We start from the raw sequence: 22,185 nt of genomic DNA on the forward strand, positions 1-22,185 counted from the left end.
CTGTAAAAATATTTAGATATGAGGATTGATAGTTTGCAATGAACATAGAAACTAAATTGAATTTGAATTCAATAATGCAAAGTAGTATCAAAATCCTCATGTTTCCCTGGCACTGTATTGTCAAATGACAAAGAGAACAAACAGAAACCTCCCAAGTAACCTGAATATTATTCTTTTTACTGCTTTTCTAAATGCTGCCTGAGTTTTATAAATAGGCAGGGTGAAATAGTTACTGGTGTTACTCCATGGAACTTGCTATTTCAGAAGCATCATACACTTTTTCCAAAGGAAATCCTATAAAAGGAAAAGCTGCTCTTTCCCCAGCAGAGCACTAATAATTAGATGTCAGGATCTCCTACCTCGATCAAAAAGTCTCCGGTTCTCAGGCCAGCTTGCCATGCTACTCCCCCTTCATCCACAGATTCCAAGTACTGCAAAGCAGGAAAGGCTGGAGTTGGGGTGAATTCTTCAATTGGTGTGTCAGCTTTAGAAATAAATACCACATTAAAAAAGAAAGTTAGGAAATGCTTGCAAATGCCACTTAACTAACGGCCTATTACTGGCCACTCAAATTTGTGGTTAAAAAATGACGAGAGCTAAAAGCGAGGGACTTGGCCTCAAAGAATATCAAAATGCTGGGAACAGAGTACAATCTCTGCAATAGCAATCCACAGGTCTTCAATTTAGTGAGAAAAATTCATGCTTCTTTACTGACATAGGCTAAATCAAGCTGTACAGGGCAATAGCTGGATTCTGAGTATTCTAGGATATTTGGTATGACTTCATTTAAACCTTTTGTATGCCTGGCAAAATGCTTCTAACTCTGGAAACACCCAGCTACAAAGGAATTATTTACTGTAGACAGAAGAGAGCATTTGGCCAACCTAGGCAGGGAGGAGGGTGGATAGCAGGAGCAAAAAGATAGAAATCAGTTTTTCCTCTAGAAAAATTCTTTGTATATGCATATGTGTAACAGAAAAAGCACTCCTTATGGAAAAGAGGAACATCAGCCCTTGAACCAGCCTTTCCTCTCTCTGTCACGTACACAGACCAGCAGAAAAGTCCTTGGGTCTTTCACCTGAGGCGCCCTCACTGTTACAGAGAGAATTAGAGGAAAATAGTTGGGCTTGCATAGTGGGAGTAACCTCTGCTTGATGCACAGTCAACTTGTGGCAATGGGTTAACTAAAAGGTAGCACTACTGGCTTTCCTAGTAGAGCTACAAAAATACTTATTTAATTAGAACAGCACTTACAGCACTGAAAATCTACAGTGTCACTGGTTTGGAGGTGTGGGAAAAGGGGGAGCAAAAACGATGTCCCAAGAATGAAGATAAGGAATATTTTTCATGCTCAAGCAAGGCAAGGGAGAACCCATGGAAAAATGGGGGGAGCAAGAGATGGGACATACCATCATACATATTTTTTAAAATACAAAAGGAACAAACTGGACTGAAAGTTCAGGAAAGCATTAAATAGAATGCTTTTTTTAACTCTTGAGAATGCCATTATTTTAGATTTTAGCCTAGAGAAAAGTAGCATGCAGTTTAATATACAAACAGCTTTCAAAATGAGCACACTACAGGCCATGCAACATACGTGCAGCTTCTGAAGATATAAAAAAAGATCATATTTTCATACTAAAACTGCACCAATGTCACCTTGCCGAAAATCCACACCTATTTTACACAAAACATCACTCTCTTGTCTATTTCTATTCACAGACCTATTTAAACAGACTGTCATTGAAATAGAGAAGCAGGTTTTATAAGGAAAGCAGGTTTCCCTTAGGTAAACTGCATAACAAAACAGATAAATGATAAAATATTACATATACCATCACAGTAAAAATACAGACAAAACTTTCTCCCCACAAAACGACTACAGGCTATACAGTGCTTCTCCTATGTAAAAACACAAACTGCTTCAGACAGAAAGCACTAAAATCTGTCTGAGTAGTACAGCATGCAGAGAATCCTGTTGTCTAGCAACCAAGTGCACCAAGAATAATTCCTGCTTATATTCAGAGATGTATAAATTTCTTCATGCCAGTGCACATCACACAAACACACACAGAAGCACATACCTTTTGCCCCTCTGAGCACAAATCCAAATCCTTCATTGTCTTTTTTCTGCAGGACCACTGCCTTTTCTTCTATAATGCAGTCACTGTAGAGAGAATTCCGAGGATAGCGACCATTATTACATCCCTTCATCACCACTGTAGTAGCTGCTCCTCCAGTGTGCAGGTTCATCATCATCACAGCCCGTTAATCAAATAATATTGCAGTAACCAAGCATGGGAAAATATATACAAATAGCAGCAGAGGGAAGACAAAGACTAAGCCTGATGATAAAAGAGAACATGACAATGCAACTTAAAGAGAAGAAAAAAGGCAGAGAGGAAAAAGAAAGAAGAAAACATGCATGGTCGTTTGTGTTCTATATGAATGACTGAATGAGCATGTGATCATGTAATCTGTGGGCTAGCTAGGACTCTAAAAGGAAAAAAAGTAAGTGAACTGAACGACAGTATCATTAATAAACTCCTCAATCGTGGATGTACCAGATGCATCTTCTAGTGAAGCCAAAATGAAACCAACCAGAAGAAAAATGAGGCAGCATTTTAAATTTAAAGATAAAATATTATGATTTTATATAAGCTAACTAAAAGGCACAAATATATTCTGAAAGCTATGCCTTGCATCAAAAGCCCTTTTTCAATCCTATTGAATGTTGCATGCTGCAAGAATCCCACATGATCATCTGACAGCCTACAATGCTAACAACGTGCAGCTGCCTTGGCGTCATCAAGCACAAATTTCCACAGCATCAAGAATCTGCATAATTGAAATAGTAACAAGGCATGCACAATCAGGAAAACACGTTTCTAAGGAATAATTCCCGTCTCCTGATCAACAATTAATATTATAAAACAAGACGATGGTTTAAAGGACTATTTATGTAAGCAGCATGCCCTTAAAGAGAAAGTAGCCTTAGGAATCTTTCTGTCATTGGATAAGAAAAAAGTAGACAGAGGAGAAAGAAAATTCATAAATCCACATCAAAATGAGATCTCACATACAGACAACAATCTGTAAAAGCTTTAAACTGTTTACTGTTTTTAAACATTTGACTACTAAAAATAAGCTCAAGGTAAAATAATAATAATAACCATCATCATCTAAAATACTTTTTCTAGGTTTAAAGCCATTAGGCAGCACAGTGCCAGGGGTTAAACGTTCATGAATCGTAATGAATTGTAAGCACTGCAAAAGACTGGTAAACTGGCTTTAAAACACTTACATAAGTATTTAATACAGGAAGAAGCATTAAGCAAAGTTTCGTTTTCTTTTCCTTGATTTGTACTAACCAACTAAAGTTTCCACTGGTCTTGTGCAGAGTTTAGTCACTGAAGTATCCAGTGCACAAAAAGAGACAGAGACTCCTTCAGTGCCATTAATAATTCAGAAGGGGAGGAGGAAACTAATGAAAGAAAAAATGGTGTGACCTTTTTATTTAAAGCTCTGAACAAAGGCAAGGATGATGAGATCAGGATACCAGTGGCCAGCCTCCAAACTCCAAATCTCTCACGCATCACAGACCACTCATTTGGTGACTTTCCAAATTCAACAGAGTGATACAACTTCATGCTATTGCTAAAATGGTGATGTAATTATGCTTCCAAACTAGTCAGTAATTAAATGTTATTGAATAGAATAACACGTGAGTTACTGCTACCACAATGGAGACTTCAGCTTTCTGAGCAATAGATGACTTCCATAAATAACAACAGCTTTTGAATATTGTCTCTTGCCTTACTACATACATGTAACTCTGAAAGTACTACCTCCTATACATTTCCAGCAAATACATAGCAAACTCTGAGCTACAAAACACTATTTTCCAACATAGTCACTGTCATTAACTATGCATTTTCACCGATGATGATCAAGAGTCTGCATACTGCACTTGTAAAAACGTGCATCAGCAGAAGGGACTCACTGCTTCATAGCTGCTATGGCTATTTCCTAGCACTGTTGCTAGGAAAATGTTGCTCACATAGTCCACATTTCATTGGCTTGAACAGACGAAAGTCAGAAGACACCAGATCTGGACTATATTGTGGATGTTGCAGGACAGTCCAGAGAAGAATGGAAACGTGCCCCATGGTCTTTAAACTGGTATGGGGCCTGGTGCTATTGTGTTGTAAAAGCAAGGCTGTCTTTTTCTCTGGATTGATTCTGAAAGTTTGAGCCTTCCGTTTTAATCAGCATCATGACATAGTGGTCAGAGTTGATGGTTTGTCTAGGTACTGGGAAATCCAAAAAGAACACTCCTTTCCTATCCCAAAAGACAGTGCACATAGCTATAAAGAGTTTCCTTGTTGTAACCCATGGATTCACATGGATGAGCTGATCAAGACATTCTTCATTTCATGGTGTGACAGCTGTGCATGGCCATCCAGAATGTGGCTGGTCTTTCACATCACTGTCACCACTGCTGAAATGCACCATCCACTGCCTCACTGCACTAACATCCACTGTTTGATCTCCATAAATGTTTATCAAGCATTGATGAATGTCAATGGGTGCCATTTTTCCACAAGGAGGAATTAATAGACATACCTTTGCTTCATCTGCACTTCCATGCCAGACACCAATTTGTCAAACTGCCCTTCTGCTGCCATCTGTCATATGGCAACAAAATGTAACAGAATACTGATGGAAAGGTTCAACCGTTACTGCCATACCACCAGCATGCATCTCTGATCTCACCAGCATCTCACATAGTGAGCCAACATAATAATATAGAAGGCATTACTTTCAGAGCAGCTCTTGTAATTTGGATGTTACCTCTTCTTACAATGAATACTCTTTCTATGATAATGATGTAGAAAGAAATGTGTTTCTCATGAAAACTGAAAACGCTCCAGTTCAGGGATATTGGAGAGGAAATCTGCAACCTCAGAGTCTATACTATATTTTTGAAGCCTTCCAACAACGTCCTCATGTTACAGAAACTTACACAGGCATACTGCCTGCAATTCACTATCAAATTTTCAAGTTGGGACTCTATACTTGCTCAGTGAAGATCCAACAATAAAGCTATCGTCAGCATTTTTCTTGATACCTGGCCAAATGAATAAGACCTATTTACTTCAAGATTTCTTGGAAACAAGCTTAATAGAAATTGGAAAGCTACTTTTGAGAACCTAAGCATAGAAGGGATCAGTCAAAGAAAACTCCTCCTCTACTCTACCCAAACCAATCTCTCATTTGAGATAGTTAATGCAGAGGATTCAGAAGCATATTATCTAGGTACCTTATTAAACTGCTCTTATTTCATTTTTGTCAACAAAATCAAATTCAGAACATCATTCCTTAAAATGCTGAAGTTTCAATAGCAGTGCTTTGAAAACTTCTTGGTGTGGTTCACCTGATCAATGTTACATATCTATACAAAACAAGCAAACTTACAAAAAAACCTACAAAAAACAACACCAAGAAAAATCTCAGCTCTCTTCACAATCAAACTTCACCGGCATTTTTAAGGTATGCTCACTTAAACATAATATGCAGAATTGTTCATATGAAAAGTGTGAACAGCACCTATGATTTTCTCTTCCTCTACAGCACACTTTATTTTTACAACTAGCCAGTTTTGTATCTCAGTTTACACAATACAAGTGGGAATACTTAACTGTTACAAAGCATTGTGATGTAAGGTAAAGGGCAAAGGGAAAAGTAGAAGCACAAGAATTTTTGGTAACATAAGGTACAAACTGATCTCTACTATTTGACAAATAGTTTACTAATACACAGTTTCAGTGATGTACTACATGAGGAAAACTTTATCACAGCCTGTAAAGTAAAAACGTAGGTTTGAAAAAACTAGATGTTTAGCCAATTCTCATTTACGTGGAAGAATGAAATCTGCAATATACTTGTGTCTTGAACTGTTAAAAGTTGTTTAAACCAAGCACAGAAAGCAAACCGATCCCTTATTCTGGTGTTGCAGAGCAGCAGAAAAAGGATGGAAAACAAACATACACACAAACCAAATTCGCAACCTTCACAATCCTTCTGCCAGCAAGCTCCCTTGCACCCCTGAGAAAGGGGGAGACCAGAAAAGTGTTTAACCTCTGAGTACTTGTAATACTGATTTTTTGTTTGTTTTGCAATGACAGTGCACCCATATCTCAGTGTCAGAGTGGACATCTGCACTGAAGACCTGTGGAACAGATCTACCTGGTTCTGGCAGGCAAAGGGAGCGAAATATAAAAGTAGGTCAAATTTTCTCTAACTAGTCTTGTTGGCAGCATTTCTTTGATCTTGAAGGTGTCACAAATATTCAGCAACAGAATGCATATAGGGTTTAGCTATCAGTGACAAACAAAGGAGACATTGTGTTGCAAGTCTGTTCAGAGATCTGATCTTAAGCAGAGAAGTGTTTCTTCACAGATGCTTTAAACACAGTGATATCACCCTACGCTAAATTTCAGTATGTAAAATCCTTAAGATCAATTTCTATCCTATCTCAAATTGAAATGAAACAGTTCCCATTCCACAGTAAAGCATTCAGAATAATACTGATTTCATATTTTGGTAACAAGTAATTTTAAAAACAATAGCTCATTATTTACAAAGAGGAAACGTTACATTAACTTTGGGCTGTGTAAGTCCAAGATTCATTATATATAAGGTTAAATGCAAAATATATCCTATAGAATGCAGAATATTTCTTCATGAGGTACTGTGACAAACCATCAACTTAAGGCTTTAAGCAAAAACTGAATACTAGAAAATACGCGTCCTCATCCATTCGTGTAGCTTAACAGTTTAAGGCTGAAGAACTGTGCACAGCTGTCAGAGTTTCCATAATTTTATAGTCTTACCAATAGAGAAAGGGAAATATAAAGACTGGTCAGACAGACACCTGTGATTTGAATTCAGCACTCATTCAACATAAAAGCCATCATACACGTAGACTTTTTAAGATGGCAAGAAGTTTTGCTTTGCTAACAACCCAATCAGACGGTGCCTGAGGTAGAAGTCAATAAAGAAGAAAATAAGGGTTAAAGCCCTAGTTCCTGATGGAAGCAAAACCCATGAAACCTAGCTTCTGTTTCACAACTAAAACATCTGCACCCTACCTTAAAGCACAAATTTATTCCAAAAACAGAAGTCAGAACACTCAAATACAGAGACTGAAACCATCAGGACCATGGAATGCATTTAGGCATGTTTGCATTGCATGTATCATTGCAGATTTCCATCTGAAAAAAAAGCACATAGCGTCCATGATCATCATTACTTGCAAACAGAAATAGATACTTGGTATACTGTCAGTCTTTTCCTAAGGTAGAGAAAAAGAACATGAAAGGAAAATATTTTCCTAATTCTCTCCAGTTGTGCAGCCCTTATAGACATAATTTATCTTTAACAAAATGGAATAAGCTTTCCAAAGTGGAAAACTTATCTTACAGATCACATCTGAGATTCTGACAGCCAGAGCTGCAATCAAATGAGACTTCTCAGCCTACAAACTTCTGTTCAAGACTTAGCTTGAACTATTAGTGAGAAGTTATCCGTACCAAGTCAACTTCCTTCAGTAAGCAAATGAAATAATCTTTTCTTCAAATCTTTTTTCATGTCCTCTCCTCAGTACTCCTGAAATTTCAATTTTTTTTTTTATTTTTTTTTTATTTTTTTTTAAGAGCTACTGAATACAGAGATATCTGCAGGTTAGAAGAATCAAACAGGGCCCTCTCTTCAAAAGTCAAAGCCTCTTTTAAACTTTGCTAGATGCAATAAAAAAATATCTAAACCATTCCATAAATCTACATACAACGCCTCAAAGCAATTGCACTAATTTCTTTCAGGATAAGACAATGTATGGGAGGTAGGTTCAGACTCAGAGGTATTCTGGAAATCTATTCAAGAGAAGCTCTTCTGTTTTGATGGTCATTCCCTTTTAAAAGCACATAAAGAACTTCTTTTCTGAATACTTGTTTTGGGGCAGAAGTTACCAGTCTCAACACCATGTAAAATTTAAATAATGTGAATAGCAAATCTTATTGAAAGATGTAAGAAACTTCCAGTTGAAAAACTTTTCCTGTTATTGCTGGAAGGGGTCAACCTTACTATTTATAGTCATCTACTCTAACAATTTTGGGAAAATTGCCTAATCCTAGTAATTAAGGCCTTCAAGATTAATGAAGACTCTGTATCTGATTGCTCATTATTCTCAAACATCGATCATCCAGCTGATGGTCTTGCAGAAAAGCTTCCACAGCTCATGTAACACACAAAACAGGAATTATTTGTTGAAGGGGTACTAGATACCACCATAAGCATGGTTTTGCAGCGCAAATAGGAAAATACACGGATGGTCCCTCCCCACCTCATCCATCTACAAAACAGAAACAGCACAATGTAGTCAACCACATATTCAAACTCATAGAAAACTCTTTTTTCTCTGAATACCCTGTCATCACATGCAGAGATTCCCTTATGTGATGACATCTTTAGCTGCACTGCAATACAATTTGTATTAAAAATATTCTTATCAAATAAGATATAGCTTTGACCAATAATAGGTTATTACGCTACAGAAGAATTAACAATCTACTGTTATCCTTGATAGAATCTTTTCTTGGTTTCTCACAATGACATTTTAAATAACAAATAATTTCTGTCTACTTTAGTGAAGAAACAGTTTTATTGTTTTCCAGAATATGCATCTGCTTTCTAAACTTTGTTTTCCTTAACTACTTATTTCCATCTTCTAACAAAACTTTTTTTTTTTTTTTTAAAATACAATTTACTCACACAGAAGATATTCAGTAAAAATACTTCATACTTTGTCCTGCCTTGTATAACTGATCAATTCCGCTAATATCATTGTGATCGTATAAGAAAAGTGTAAATAATTTTCCTTATAATACAGAACATTTGCTTATCTGGAAGTTTATAGCAAAATGTAGCTGGGACAAGGGCTGTAAAATATTTTCAAACAGATAGTTGGTAACTACCTCAACAGTCTTATATTCAAGGAAGTCTCAATCCGTCATTAAAACAGAAATGTCAGAATACTGTAAATTCTAAACTTTCAGTTGATGAACTTCTTATTAGGTAAATGAAGGTGGAAGTCCAAGGACTACTGATAGCGGTATAATAACTAAAACATAAAGGAGAAGAGTTGAATAGAATGACATAGAGCTGAAAGCAGGGTCACCCTTTCTGCTTTTCAATATTTGAGGTCACGAGATTCCGACAATAGAGTAGCTAAGTAAAAAGATTTCTCCTGTTCTTTGCTGTCTTTGACTTTCCCCTTCTTTCTCCTTGTTCCCAAAACCCACCGTTTGTAGGAACTCACAGACATTTCTTTACATAGGGTATCAGGGCACAGACCTACTTTATTTTTCCATTGAGCTACTATACCTAAAGTGGACCTAGACTGTTCAGCTGTTTCCCAAAACAATATTCTCATTATTATGATGCAAAGTTATTGCATCAGTACAACATTTACTGATAAAACAGAATTAGATGAATTAAACCCTATGTTTTGATGCACATTTGTCCATCCAAAAAAAAGCCAATTAAGTCCTCAAAATGCTGTTTAATGCATTCAAAATAATTATACTGGAGAATAATAATTAATTCAATCAGGCATTCACAGTGACAGGAGCCCTAAGTCATTTTGCTATTTCACAAAAAAACAATTATAAAACCAGGTCTGCATACAATCCTGCATATGTAGAATTCAAAGAGAAAGATAAGATTTTACTTTAAATCTGAACATCTGGAAAGAGAATTTGTGAAGATAATAGAATAATATGCTCAACACTGTATACGAATTCCAGCTTTCTTCCATGTTTGAACGTCTAACTCAGTATATCCATATCTTCTTCAGTTTACTATCCTCAGGCCCAGAAAAGGAATGGGAAAGGAAAAGATGATGCTTCAGTGATACACTACATACCTCCATTACCTGTTTCTGTCTTTCATATCTCACATCTTTGTATCCATTTATTTGTGTTCCACCTCATGCATCAGTGCTGTTTCTACAGAGTTCAGTAAAAGCCTATTTGATCATGCAAAATGCAGTGTTACATATTATCCATTTAAATTCATCTTTTGATTAATGCTAACCTGTAACATGTCAGAAGAGACGTATAGGCACTTCCTAATTCCTATATTTCATGGATCTCCATTACATTATGACATCATTATGGATGATAGTAAAACCTGACAGCACATATAACTTCCTCAATTTAAAAAGATGCTTCACACTTTTGAACAAGTAATCAAGTTGTCTTTCCTGGATTTTGAATACTTGACAACCTGTGTAAAAAATGAACAGTGCTTCTTTAAGTTACCAAACAAAAAAAATATCAGTTATGAAGTGATTTGATATGCCTTAGAAAGTCGGAAAGATTGTGCTGTTTTTTTTCCAGCCCTATGATTGACAGAGTTGCCCAAAAGATTAACCACAACTATAAGGGACAAGAAGCATTTTATTTTAAAAAGAAGAGCAATGCTATATACCTCCTTGAGTTTATTGTGTAAGACATAATAAAGAAATACAGGTTTAAAAAAAAAAAAAACAACAAAAAACCCATCAAATTTCATGACAGAGAAACTATGTATCTTTTTCTCAATGTAGAAGCAAAGAGAGACTTTCTATATATCTTTGTATCAGTCCACACTCTTTTAGTTAGTTTTAATTCAACTTGATATTATAACATTATATTCTTTGGGTGTATGAAAGATCAGAAAATCTGAAGTAATACCCGAGTTCCCTATATACCTTCAGTTGCTGGGACACAACCATTAAAGTAACATACTGACATGGAGAAAAAGGAAGTCAAAATAAACTTCCTGGAAATATAAATCATCCAGTAAAATCTATTTTAATTTATAGAGAAATCTCAGGATAGGGTAAGAAGGAAAAAACCCAAATCATAAGGGCACAATCCTACACTTGAATACACTATAATGTATGCATATAGGCTTTTCATTATTATTATTACCATCATTTTTAAAATAAATGTTACTATTCTCTTGCATTTGTATTGGTAGAGAGAAAACAGCATGCTGGGGGAGCAGGATGGCAAAATGAAATTTAAAAAAAAGAAAAAGAAAAGCTTTATTCCCTTATTTTAATTAACTTCATTTGTATTTAAAAGAATAATAATAACAACACATGGTAAAATGAAAACTAAACATGAAACATTTATGTAGGTGTAATTCTAGTACACAATATGAAGGTTTTATAATGCAGAATCCTACCCTTCATACAGCTGTTCCATCAATCACATTAGTCTTTTGGGTTGCAGCACACTCCACTTATACCTGATACTTAATGGCAATTTTCAGTTGTAATTATCAAGCCTGTGAGCAATCTATGCCTGCAGCATGAAAATATTAATATTCATTGCTCATACTATGAGCCTTGAACAAATAAACAGACAGAACAAATATGCGCAAGTAACTAGAATACTTATCCTTGTTAGGATTGTGTTTGTCCACCCAAATCAGTTGCAGTTCTAGCCTCTTCTATTTATTGCCACCAAAGCACACAAAAAGAGGAATTTTCTCTCTAAGAATCTTATTAAAGCATTCACACAAAATGAGTAATTTTCATGTTAGTAATCATGCTACCTCTCTCCCTAGCTTTTATTTTAAACAATAATTTTTCAAATACTTTTGCTAAAGGTAGTCAGTATTCTTGCAGACAACCACAGTAATAAGGAAAAATAAATTCAAGGTTAGCAAATAGGTCAAGTGAAAAAAAAGGTAGAGCCAGTGACGTCAATCCAGATTTATTCAGATTTAAGATAATGGTGTGAATGTAGAAAAACATAACTATATATAACAACAATGAACTTCTCCAGCTGATGAAGCATTTTAACTAGTTCATAAAGCCTGATAATCAATCTCTATGCTTATCTCAGAGTTGGCATGCATCAAACAAGACTTTCCTCCCATTTTTAGCAAATGCCAGTATGACATATGTACAGCCACGCTGGGTAAGATCCAACATTCTTCTTCTTTGAAAGGACAAAACCAGAGAAGGGTGCAAGAGCAGGACAAGCACATGTGGTGCTTCCGCAGAGTAATCCAACCAAGCTGGACTACTTACTCCTTACAAACTCCCTGAAACGTGCCTTCTTCTCGTTCAGTACTGTCATCACGTTTTGGCACATTTCACAGTAATGCAAGTGGTTATTATCAGCCTTCCTCAGGATCTCTTGGCTAGTATTTCTATAACATGCTTCTGTCAACATTCCTGATTTCAGTTTTCAAATTCAAATTAGTTTTAAAGGATCCCTCAGGGCTTCCATCATGCCCTACTCTCTAGGAGTTATACTCCTGCTGTCCTGCATTTCCTGGAAACTGACTGCAGCTCTAACCACAAGAAATCTGAGTGACTTGACAGTTCCTTTCAATTTTACAGACATGAGTATTTCATATAAAATACTACTTCATCTTTAGTTTTAATTAACAGCATTAAAATTCCTGTAAAATTTTATGACACTTGAGTATAAGGCATATGTTACAAGTAGGTTTCAAGTTCTGTCTCAAAACACAGAAAGCATTATCAAAGGCACTGAGTACCATTTTTCCCAAAAGCACTTCCCACTTTTTTTCTTCTCAAAAGTCTTAAGACAGCAAAGAATAAGGAAGTTATACGATCTAGGCTTTTTCTATAAGGAAGATAAGGGAAGGTGTCAATTAGTGTTTAATTTGCACAAATCAGTTTAAAAACCCTGGCTAATTACCATATTATTTTACAACCTAATTAACGTTAAAAAGGAGGCAGCATCCTTACCTTTTTTCTGAAATACATTCCCACCTCCTTCATCTCTAATTACACTAACGCCCTCAGTTATATTAAGTCTACTCTGAACTGTTTACTTATCTGCAAAAAAGCTTGAGAAACATTCACTTTAGCAGTGTTCCCATCTAACAGTATCAGTTCTCAGAAATTTTGTCAGATAACAGCCAGTTTAGCTCATAGCTTTGGTAGCAATAGTGAAAAATCATGCATATACCAGCTGATTAAGAGAAAGAATTCTGCTTTATTTAAACCAGCAATAACTTTTCTTAATTAAGGTAATGTTGAACTGGAATCTCTCCATATTGCCCCCTTTTCTTGCTTGCTGGCTGTATTACAGCTTATTTTCTGGCAGTTTCTTACACTTTTTATACTGTAAGTACTGGAGACAGTAGGAATTTTGGTTTAGCATTTCAACTAAATTGGGTGACTAATTAAAGTTGCACTGAGTTTAATTTTAAGTGTATTTCAAAATTTATTAAATTTGAAGCGTTCACAGTACAGATATAATATAATGTATCTGTTAAAAGTGCAACTGCAACTGGATCTGACTGTGCTGCACCATCTATCTTTGGAACTGCTGGTTTAGAGCATAACACAAACTGCTCCACATAGGCCCTAGTTCTCAACAGTGAACTTTCTGAACCTTCATTAATATTCTGTTGGGAATTTTTTCACAAAACCAGTTCTAGTGAAATGCCTCTTTCTTAAAAATAATCTCTTTTTCAATATATTTTAACAAAGGCTTGACTTTTGGCTAAAGATTCTTTCTCCAGAGAAGACGAAAGATGAAAAGTTTCGCCAGAGTGCACAGGCACCCCTAGCAAGATCAGCAGCTATTCAGCTGGTAGATCTGCCAGTCATCCACATCTGATATACCCACTTGCATGCCACAGCTATTGAGGACTGAGCTAATCTGCCACTTGACAATGAAAGAGTAAGCTTCAAAAGACCTGGACAAATAATTGTTCTGTTTGTCAGGTTCTTGGCAGTCACCAGCAATGCAAAGTTCAGGTTTAAGTCAAAGCGATCTACTATATGAGGGAACTGTGTTCAGGTATATACCCTGACCCAGCCATTGCTTGCTCTCTAGCAAATTCATCTGTGTAAACTGGGCAGAAGCAAAACCTCCAAAGAAATGTAACTCCAGAACCTCAGTTTTGTCCTAGAACAGAAGAAAACATCCTTCTCTCATCAGCCTTAATGTTTTGTGTGATGAGAGAGCTTTACAGCGTCCTCTTTCTAGTTTGCTAATTTCTTTTTTAACAGGAAAAAAGACGTTGTCTGCCAGCCACCCTTAAAATTTGCCTTGTAGATCAAATTCTGCAAACACAACCAATATTTGTTAAGCTCTGTCTGGAAAAAGGAAAAAAGTTATTTAAATTATTGCTCTCTGTGAAGGAAAGATCACAGTTATTTGTTCTTTTGGGCTGCCAAAACATAAAAATGCATCACTTATAATCGAAGGCACCATATGTTAGCTTTTGCTCATCTAGTGACTAGCTGAGAGAAAGGTGGACAAAGGTGGAGTGGAGAGGGGACTTAAAGGTCACACAGAGGAAGCTAAGTCATCACAGTGGAGGCTGGGACTCAAGAACGTAAAACAGTATTTCTTAGAAACTTAATTGTTCTCCTTTTCTCAGAAAAACAAACATTAAATCTCCTGTTTTCTTCTGCTCTATCCTTGCATGTAATTATGCTCCTGCTTCTAACTAACCTGGTATCACATCCTCACAGTCTTTTCTTGTGTCCCCACCTTCTGTCATTTTCACTCCTTTTCCTGTATACATATATATGTACACACACACATATACACACATTACTTCCCTCCGTTCTACTTTAGCAAGATTTATTCCTCCCCATGTTCAGAATATCTGATTAAATCCCCTCCTGCCCTCCAGCAGCTGGCCAGAGGAGTGATAGAGAACTTGAGTGCATCAAAGGCTCTATGAGAAATGGCCCATTACCAAATCACAGCCTTGACAAACAAGATCTGTACCTATAGTTACAGAGTTTTAATTTTAAAATTGGGAAGAGCTATGTATTTTTCTTAACTTCCTTCTTGGGAACTGTTGGTCTTTCCTTGCTTTACCTCTAAAAATTTAGCCCATCTAGCCTAGAAAACGTCTCATAAATTTAAGTCACTGTAGCAAAATCATCGGTTGTTAAAAGCAGGATCTTACTAAAGTGCTTTAAACAAACTTTACTAATAAGGAACTCAAAAATGGGCTTACCACTTTATGGAAACTCCCACCACTCACTGTGGAATACTGCACCTAAATGTAACTGCAGTAGATCTTAACATGCATTTTTATGCGATTATAGCGCAGATTTAATAAAGTGATATTACAGTTCAGATACATGCACACATACACACCCTTTTTTCCCACTAATTTTAGCAATTACTTTAAATATTATCTGTAGTCACAAACATAAAAAGCTTGGTCACAGCGGTATACATAGCAGTGAAGGCAAAGTTGTTTATTAGCAAGTGAGATCATTTTCATTAGAAGTTAAATAATAGTAAATGAAAGACTTCGCATCTTATATCTCCTCCTATTCCACAAAAAACTATGATGCCTTAATTATTGCTTGAACATATACTTAATTTCCCTAATTGTATTAAATTATATTCTTCACACTGATGAAGCATAAAGCATTAAAAATGAGCTGCCCTTGTCTTTCTACCTCACACATTAATGGAGCAGTTCAGCACTATCAAACCATTATACTCAAAGCAAGCATATATTCATTCAGAGTAGGCATCAGACAAACTACCCAAATATCTTTAGAAATAAAATAACAATACACAGGAAAAAAAAAAAAGTTTTCACACTTTTGTTTCCATAATTTGGTCAGTGCTGCTTGTTCTCTCTGTCTGGAAGAACCAAGAGTACCACATGTGCAAAGATCTTATGTAATTAAAATTTTAACATTGCATTCAAATGTAAACACATCCACTATATCATGTGAATATACATTACAAGTATGAGCATTTTCAGACATTTTTACTACCATCACCCAACAAAGATTGAGCTATATATTGTTTTAAATAAAAATATTATAGTATTTGTTTCTTTCCATCAGAGAAAAAAAAAAAAGAATATTGTTTAAAATCTATTCCTGCAATAAATACACATATATACTGCATAATAATACTGTAAAATCCCTTTCAACTTACTGTCAATGTATCAATCCAAGAATCAAGTAAAAGAAAATAATCTGTTTTTAAGAGCAAGTGTTCATTTTCATATCCTTACTCCAACTCCCAAAAGAGATTAACTGGACAGTACAAATCTCACAGAAAATATTAGTACAGCAGAACTGGTGCCATCCAACAGAAGATCAGAAGCAGAACCCTCTCTTCTTGATAAGAAGACCTCTCCACTATCTATGTTGCCCTTGTACTCTCCAGGTCCAGGGAGAAGCAACGTGGCAAACAATGTAAAAAACAACAACAGACCTTACACATCTCTTCAACTTTCATGAAGAACCCTTTGCCAGACTTAACAGATTGCTGTTGATAGTTGCACACAAGTAAGCAGCCCTCAGCAAGTACATATGCTCAATTCACTGCAACACAGGAATGATACCACTGCTGTAACCACAACCAGGAAAAGCTCAGTTTCTTTCTTCTCTGGTGCTTAGGATCTCAGGACTTTCAAGGAACAGAGATTTTCAAAAGAAATTCCATTCATTTTAAAAGTGTATTTATCTATCAAGTCATGAATACTTGTATTTTCCAGGAATAGGACAATGAGAGTATTTCCACGTGAAGCCAAACATTAAATCAGATCAAAGTATTTCCGTATCAAAAGTTTTCACTAAAACAAAAAATACAGTGTAATACTTGTGTATCACATCTGATGCTATGGGTCTTAAAGCAGCTCCAAACACAGCACAACTTCGGGACAAGAACTGAAGTATCCAACAAGTATAGTCGATAGGTTATAAAATAAAAATATAAAAAGCACTACAAGTTCCTGGGACAGACAGCTTCATCTGCACTAAGGAGGCTCTCGGAGCTGTTTGTTAAAGCATATACAACTCTACCCAACACTGCAGATGACAACATCAATAGCGAATTAATAAGATAGAAAGCTGAGAAGGATCTCTTTTTTTTTTTTCATTACATGTTTGTACATCAGTTGGTTTTTAAGGAGTTGCTTCCATCAGCTTCTACGCTCGTGAGATGTGGATGCTGCCACTGGAGTCCAGGCAGGGCCATTAGGGTTAATGAATTAAGCTTTTAATTAAGCTTTCTTACACATATCATTGTGTATGACTACACAGTCAAATTTTCCTCTTTCTCTTCATCCAAAAAGATAGAACTACCATCAGAAAGCAAATAAATTCACTACCATCATTAACTCAGTAGCAATCAGCCTTTGAAAAAAATTTATTACATCTTTTCACATGTGCTTCTTAATAGTGCTGTAGTAAAAGCAGGTCATGAAAAGACACCAAGAAAGTTTCTGTGCAGTGATTAGTACCAGTTAAAGTGGTTAGGGAAAAAAAAAAAAAAAAAGATGTGAAAATCAATTGGACTGTGAAGAAAGGGGAAGTAATGGAAGGGACATTAAACCTTATATTTATATCATATACTTTGTAATTGCATAGAAGCTGGCAATTCAATTATCCTATTGACTCGCTATTTGACTATACTGCTGAAGGTAGCAGGCAGACGATGCAATTAATGCAGTAGTACAAGTTTCCACATGTGTATTGTAAAGTTCCCAAATCCATGAGGGTGACTGGATCGTGTGTTTCCACCAAACCATGTTTGCAATCCTTACACACTATTGAAATCTCACATTTATGTCTGTAGAGTAATAAAACTAAGTTACTTTATCAACAATAACATCCTTCAAAAGGTAGCTAATATTTTACATGTGAAAGTGCACAAGTAATTAATCTTACACATTTTAACTTATTTAATTTTGTCTTCCCTCTGATTTTCCTGAGTGAATAACTCCCTAACCTATCTTGATGGAATCAATTCCCTCACTGCATGTTAAAAAGCAGATTAAAAATTACAATTTGTAAAGATCTATAATGATTTTAATTTAAATTAAAAAATAATTCAACATCCATTCTATGCCTTAGTATTAATTTCTCTTACTAAACTGAAATTCAACAAGACTTCATGAAGTTACTGGTTTAAGGCATACAAATTGTTTTCTGGAAGCTTCTTCTTTGTACAACATCACCCACTCAGTCTACTCAAGACAAACACAAACAAATATTTTTCCAGACAAGACTTGGTAGGTTGCCCCTTACCTCCAACTCTCAGAAGCAGCATCTCATGGTTGTTGGAACTACCGTTGAACACAAAAGCAGGGATAGCCAAAGAACTCTAGGGATGTGTCAGAGCTGTCTTATATATCTCCCTGCAATTGCATTGGTGTATCTGCTTTTTGTCTGTGCCTACTTCCTGCTCCTATCTGAGGCTACAAGGCATGCCATCAAGTGGAGACTCTAGCCTGGGGTTTGTTGCCCTAGAGGGTCTTTTCTATTTCCTTGAGTTTGATGCCACAGTCCAGCCACTGCAGGCATGGGGCTCTCTGTGTTTTCCATCTGGGATGCAGAAGGAAACCAACAATCCCATTTTTCAGCTCAGCCTCCGGAGCTGAAGCCTGAGACGAATGTCCAGAGACATGTACGTATTCCCATTTATCCTCCTAGCATAAGAGGCTTTATCCTCTCTCAAATGTCTGCAATTGCAACAAAGCCTATCCTTCCCTTCAGTGTTCATCTGCATAGGATTAAAGGAAACTGAAAGAAATTAGTTATTAAAAGTTTTTAATAAAATAGTATAGAAATTGCTGTAAAGGAATGGCAGCGGTGGCAGCACATGTCAGGTTCAAGAGACCACGTCATTTTTGCATAACAGAATTAATACATCCCATCAGCATTGAAGTCAGTTGATACATTAGTCTCAGTAGTTCCAAACATTATATAAATATGATATTTAATGATTGTTTGTACTGGCAAGGAATCCTCACTGCCTTTCTGCACGTTAGTAAGCATACTATCCATTTTCATGGAATATTAATTTACGGATAATTCATATCTTATGCGAAGCTGAAATAAGATTTAATGAACTTTCATTACTCAAGTTGCACATTTTCCTAAAGATGAAAAATGCCACGTACAATACATTTTCCTGCATGTGAATAAGCCTATTAATATAGATTTCTGAACAGAATATTTCTACTCAGCAGTTTTTGTCTTCCTGGGAGCAGGAAGGAGAAATGAGTGGAACAGAGACTTCCCCTCACTCCCCCACATCTCTGGAAAGGAATTGAGTCATATTTGCTAATACTTTGGTTTCAAAGCTCTTCTTAGCAGATAAACACAATCGCCTTCTAACAAATGTTTATTAAAGCTCATCTGTGAGCAGTTATACTTTTTTTTTCTTCCTGTATTCTTCCTTTACTTTGATAGGAAACTATAACATAGTATGCTGCTTTGATTACTTCCTAACTTGGAAGTATCACAAACTGTTGTCAGTTTGACATCATGTTTGCCACTTTTAACAATCTCTCTCTGAAGAAGCCCATGCTAGGAGTTAAATGTACTCAACATACTAAAAAGTCACACCAATCTCCTGTCGTTCTTAAATACAAATTCTTTTTCTTTGCCACAATACTTAAGCAACAGTAAAATTAGCATTTAGATGTACAAAAAGCTGATCTACTGTTCTCAGTCCAGTATTTGAATCTCAACTTCATGCTGCTGCATGTTTGCTATTGCAGTTTTAATAAAGCAAGTACCAGAATGCTGTTTCTCTTCTATGTGGCGTGTTTGAAAAGGATGAAGAAGGAAGGTTACCTTGCAACGTGGCATATGTTCCCAGTAAACACCTCATTACAGCAAATTATATGTGTCTCAGGGAAAATTGATTTTCTTTTTTGGAAACTCAGTCACCAATTTTTAAATTTTTAAGTTTTCTTGTATTATTGTAAAAAAAAAAAATCTAAAATTAACATTTTTCTCTTTAAAAAAAGTGTTGGACAGGTATACCTTTCAGTTATATTTCCTGAATTTTCCCATTAAAATGGTAAGGTAGGAGAAAGTATTCATTTCAGCTTGTACTGCTGGGCTATCATTACGATCCTTCAAAATGGGACCCCTGGGATTCAGATTCTCAGGGGAAATTTATTTTCTCCAAAACTTTGCTTTATTCAGAAGCTGCCAAGAGAACTCTGTTGCTTTTTCTTGTACTCGTCAGACAATTACAAGACACTGTTGACAAAATCAGGAACAATTTTAAATATACTTCAAATCTGATCACTCAATGACTAAGGTGTGTATGAAAACTTTTCATTTTATCTGATCAACTTTCCTCCCTGTAGCCTGAATTAGACAATGTAAACGCGTTAGAGCTTTGTTGCATTACACAAATCCAATACTTTAAGAGTAGGAAAAAAAAAAAGAAAGAATTTGTCATTTTCAAATTATCATTAAGGATAGGTTTCCAAGTGGAACTATTTTCTATATGTGAGGCAATGTGATATAGCCATCACTTTTTGCTTTACTGAAACAACTCTGCTAACTCTGAAATACAGAGACAAGGCTATGGTTATAGAATGATCAGATGGTCTTGCAAAAAGCCATCATGGCTCTCTGAAAATGAAACTTTTAACCAGTTCTCTTGCTCTGCAGAACATTTACGTGTTTCATAGCACAGAATAATAGCTTTTCTTGACAACTTTATCATTATTAGACTATGTAGTCAATCACATCATTGTCCCACTGTGCAAAGCTCTGTTAACTTGGCTGATCACAGCAGGGAAATATGCAAGATGTGGAAATGGGATTTCTCTGCTCCACAGTAGCCAGAGCTGATGCCCTACAGCACACTGTGTTCTGTAACAGGAACATCAGATACTCTAAGATGGGATAATCATATCTCACCCACAAGTCTGTGCATTCTCCCACTGTGCCACCAAACCTTCCTTCTTCATCCAGCACTGCAATAGTCCTTCAAATTACAACTCAATAGGACTAAAGCATTAGTATTTTCCAAATATTTACAAGCTGTAAGCAGCAGACAAGCAGCAGGCTCTCTGCCTTTCAGAGCTTTGCACACTGACCAGCAGGAACAGGGAAGGATGCCTTGGGCATCCAAACAACTTCATCCGACATGAATTTCACCCTCCAAATTCTTCCAAGTTGTTTAACTGGCATAGAAATTACGCATAACCCTCAGAACTTGGACTAAGATCACATAATAGAAACAGCAGTTACCACTTTCTTTTTTTCTTGAAATAGATAACATGCCACATGAAACTCTGCCATCATTGCTTTACACATTTCAGAACTCTTCTACAAAAAAGGTGTCTTTCTTGAAAAGCTGTAATTAGGCAGTCAAGAGAAAAGCATAAGAAATTCCAGTATGCCACCACAATTTTCTCAAGACACCAATAGCTAACTTCCTACCAGAAGCTGGCTATACATCCTATGCACATGCAGGAGAAAAACCTGCTTTGAAATCATGAATACTCAGCAGAAACCAGAAACAATTTATCTAAATTGTAAAATTTCTAATTTCCAGCAGCTTAATTTCTGCTTTGGATCTAAGATATCATTCAGAAAATTAAGTCATAAAACTTTGTTTTGGTTTTCTAATCAGCAAGTATGATCCTGCAAATAGATAGACAAAGCTTGATCTTGTGAAATATCCAGCTTAAGTGGCCTTTGACTGTGGAAACAGCTAGAACATACAGCTTCTCTGAGATGCTGATCTCCTTCACTGCTCATAAAAACATAATAGTGAACATAAATTTGCTATTACTTCATTATTCATGATTTTTGTGAACCCATTCCATAAGAAAAGAATAAACTATGCTAAAAAGATCTAGAAGTAGAACGATATCTTAGAAATTCAGTTTTGTAATCTGCTTTCCTTTTCCTCTCTAAAGTCTAAATCATAAGTAACAATTAAATAAAACTCAGAAAGATTTTGTAAACAGATTGCAACCAAAAAGAAAAATCCTTACCTTGAAGCATCAAAGCTGTCATAAGATCCAACTGTGTAGTGTCTAAACAGTTTCTTTGTTCTATCTGTTCGTGTTTCTGCATAAAAAAGGGGAGCATTTAATAGTACTCCTATACTTTTTAATCAAACATTGCTTTCATTAGCAATTTCAAAGTTGATTTTCTGCTATATGTCAATAAAGAAAACTTACAATGAATTAAAATGGTCTCTAGGAGTTTTGAAGAAATTTTGACATTTGAGTTGAAACATTCTTTTACCATATCATATGCACCAAGTTAATAAATCTCTGTATATAATGTAACATGTTAGTTCTAAGTTTGAATGTTCCAACTCCATT

General features: G+C 35.9%; 1 protein-coding gene across 7 annotated transcripts in view; it reads right to left on the reverse strand.

Moving 5' to 3' along the window:
• SHANK2 (SH3 and multiple ankyrin repeat domains 2) overlaps positions 1 to 22,185 on the reverse strand; it is a 336,255-nt gene that overhangs the window by 126,118 nt on the left and 187,952 nt on the right. For all 7 annotated transcript variants that reach the window (XM_042813893.1, XM_042813887.1, XM_042813890.1 and 4 more), the window contains 3 exons: positions 21,850 to 21,925; positions 2,085 to 2,167; positions 360 to 484 (listed from right to left, as the gene is read on the reverse strand). In XM_042813893.1, the coding sequence (XP_042669827.1) occupies positions 360 to 484; positions 2,085 to 2,167; positions 21,850 to 21,925 (284 nt within the window). The remainder of the gene's footprint in view (positions 1 to 359; positions 485 to 2,084; positions 2,168 to 21,849; positions 21,926 to 22,185) is intronic.

This window comes from Centrocercus urophasianus, unplaced genomic scaffold, assembly GCF_019232065.1.
Source record: "Centrocercus urophasianus isolate 14NV4802_14NV808 unplaced genomic scaffold, USGS_Curo_1.0 seq_14, whole genome shotgun sequence".
In the NCBI taxonomy this organism is placed as follows: domain Eukaryota; kingdom Metazoa; phylum Chordata; class Aves; order Galliformes; family Phasianidae; genus Centrocercus; species Centrocercus urophasianus.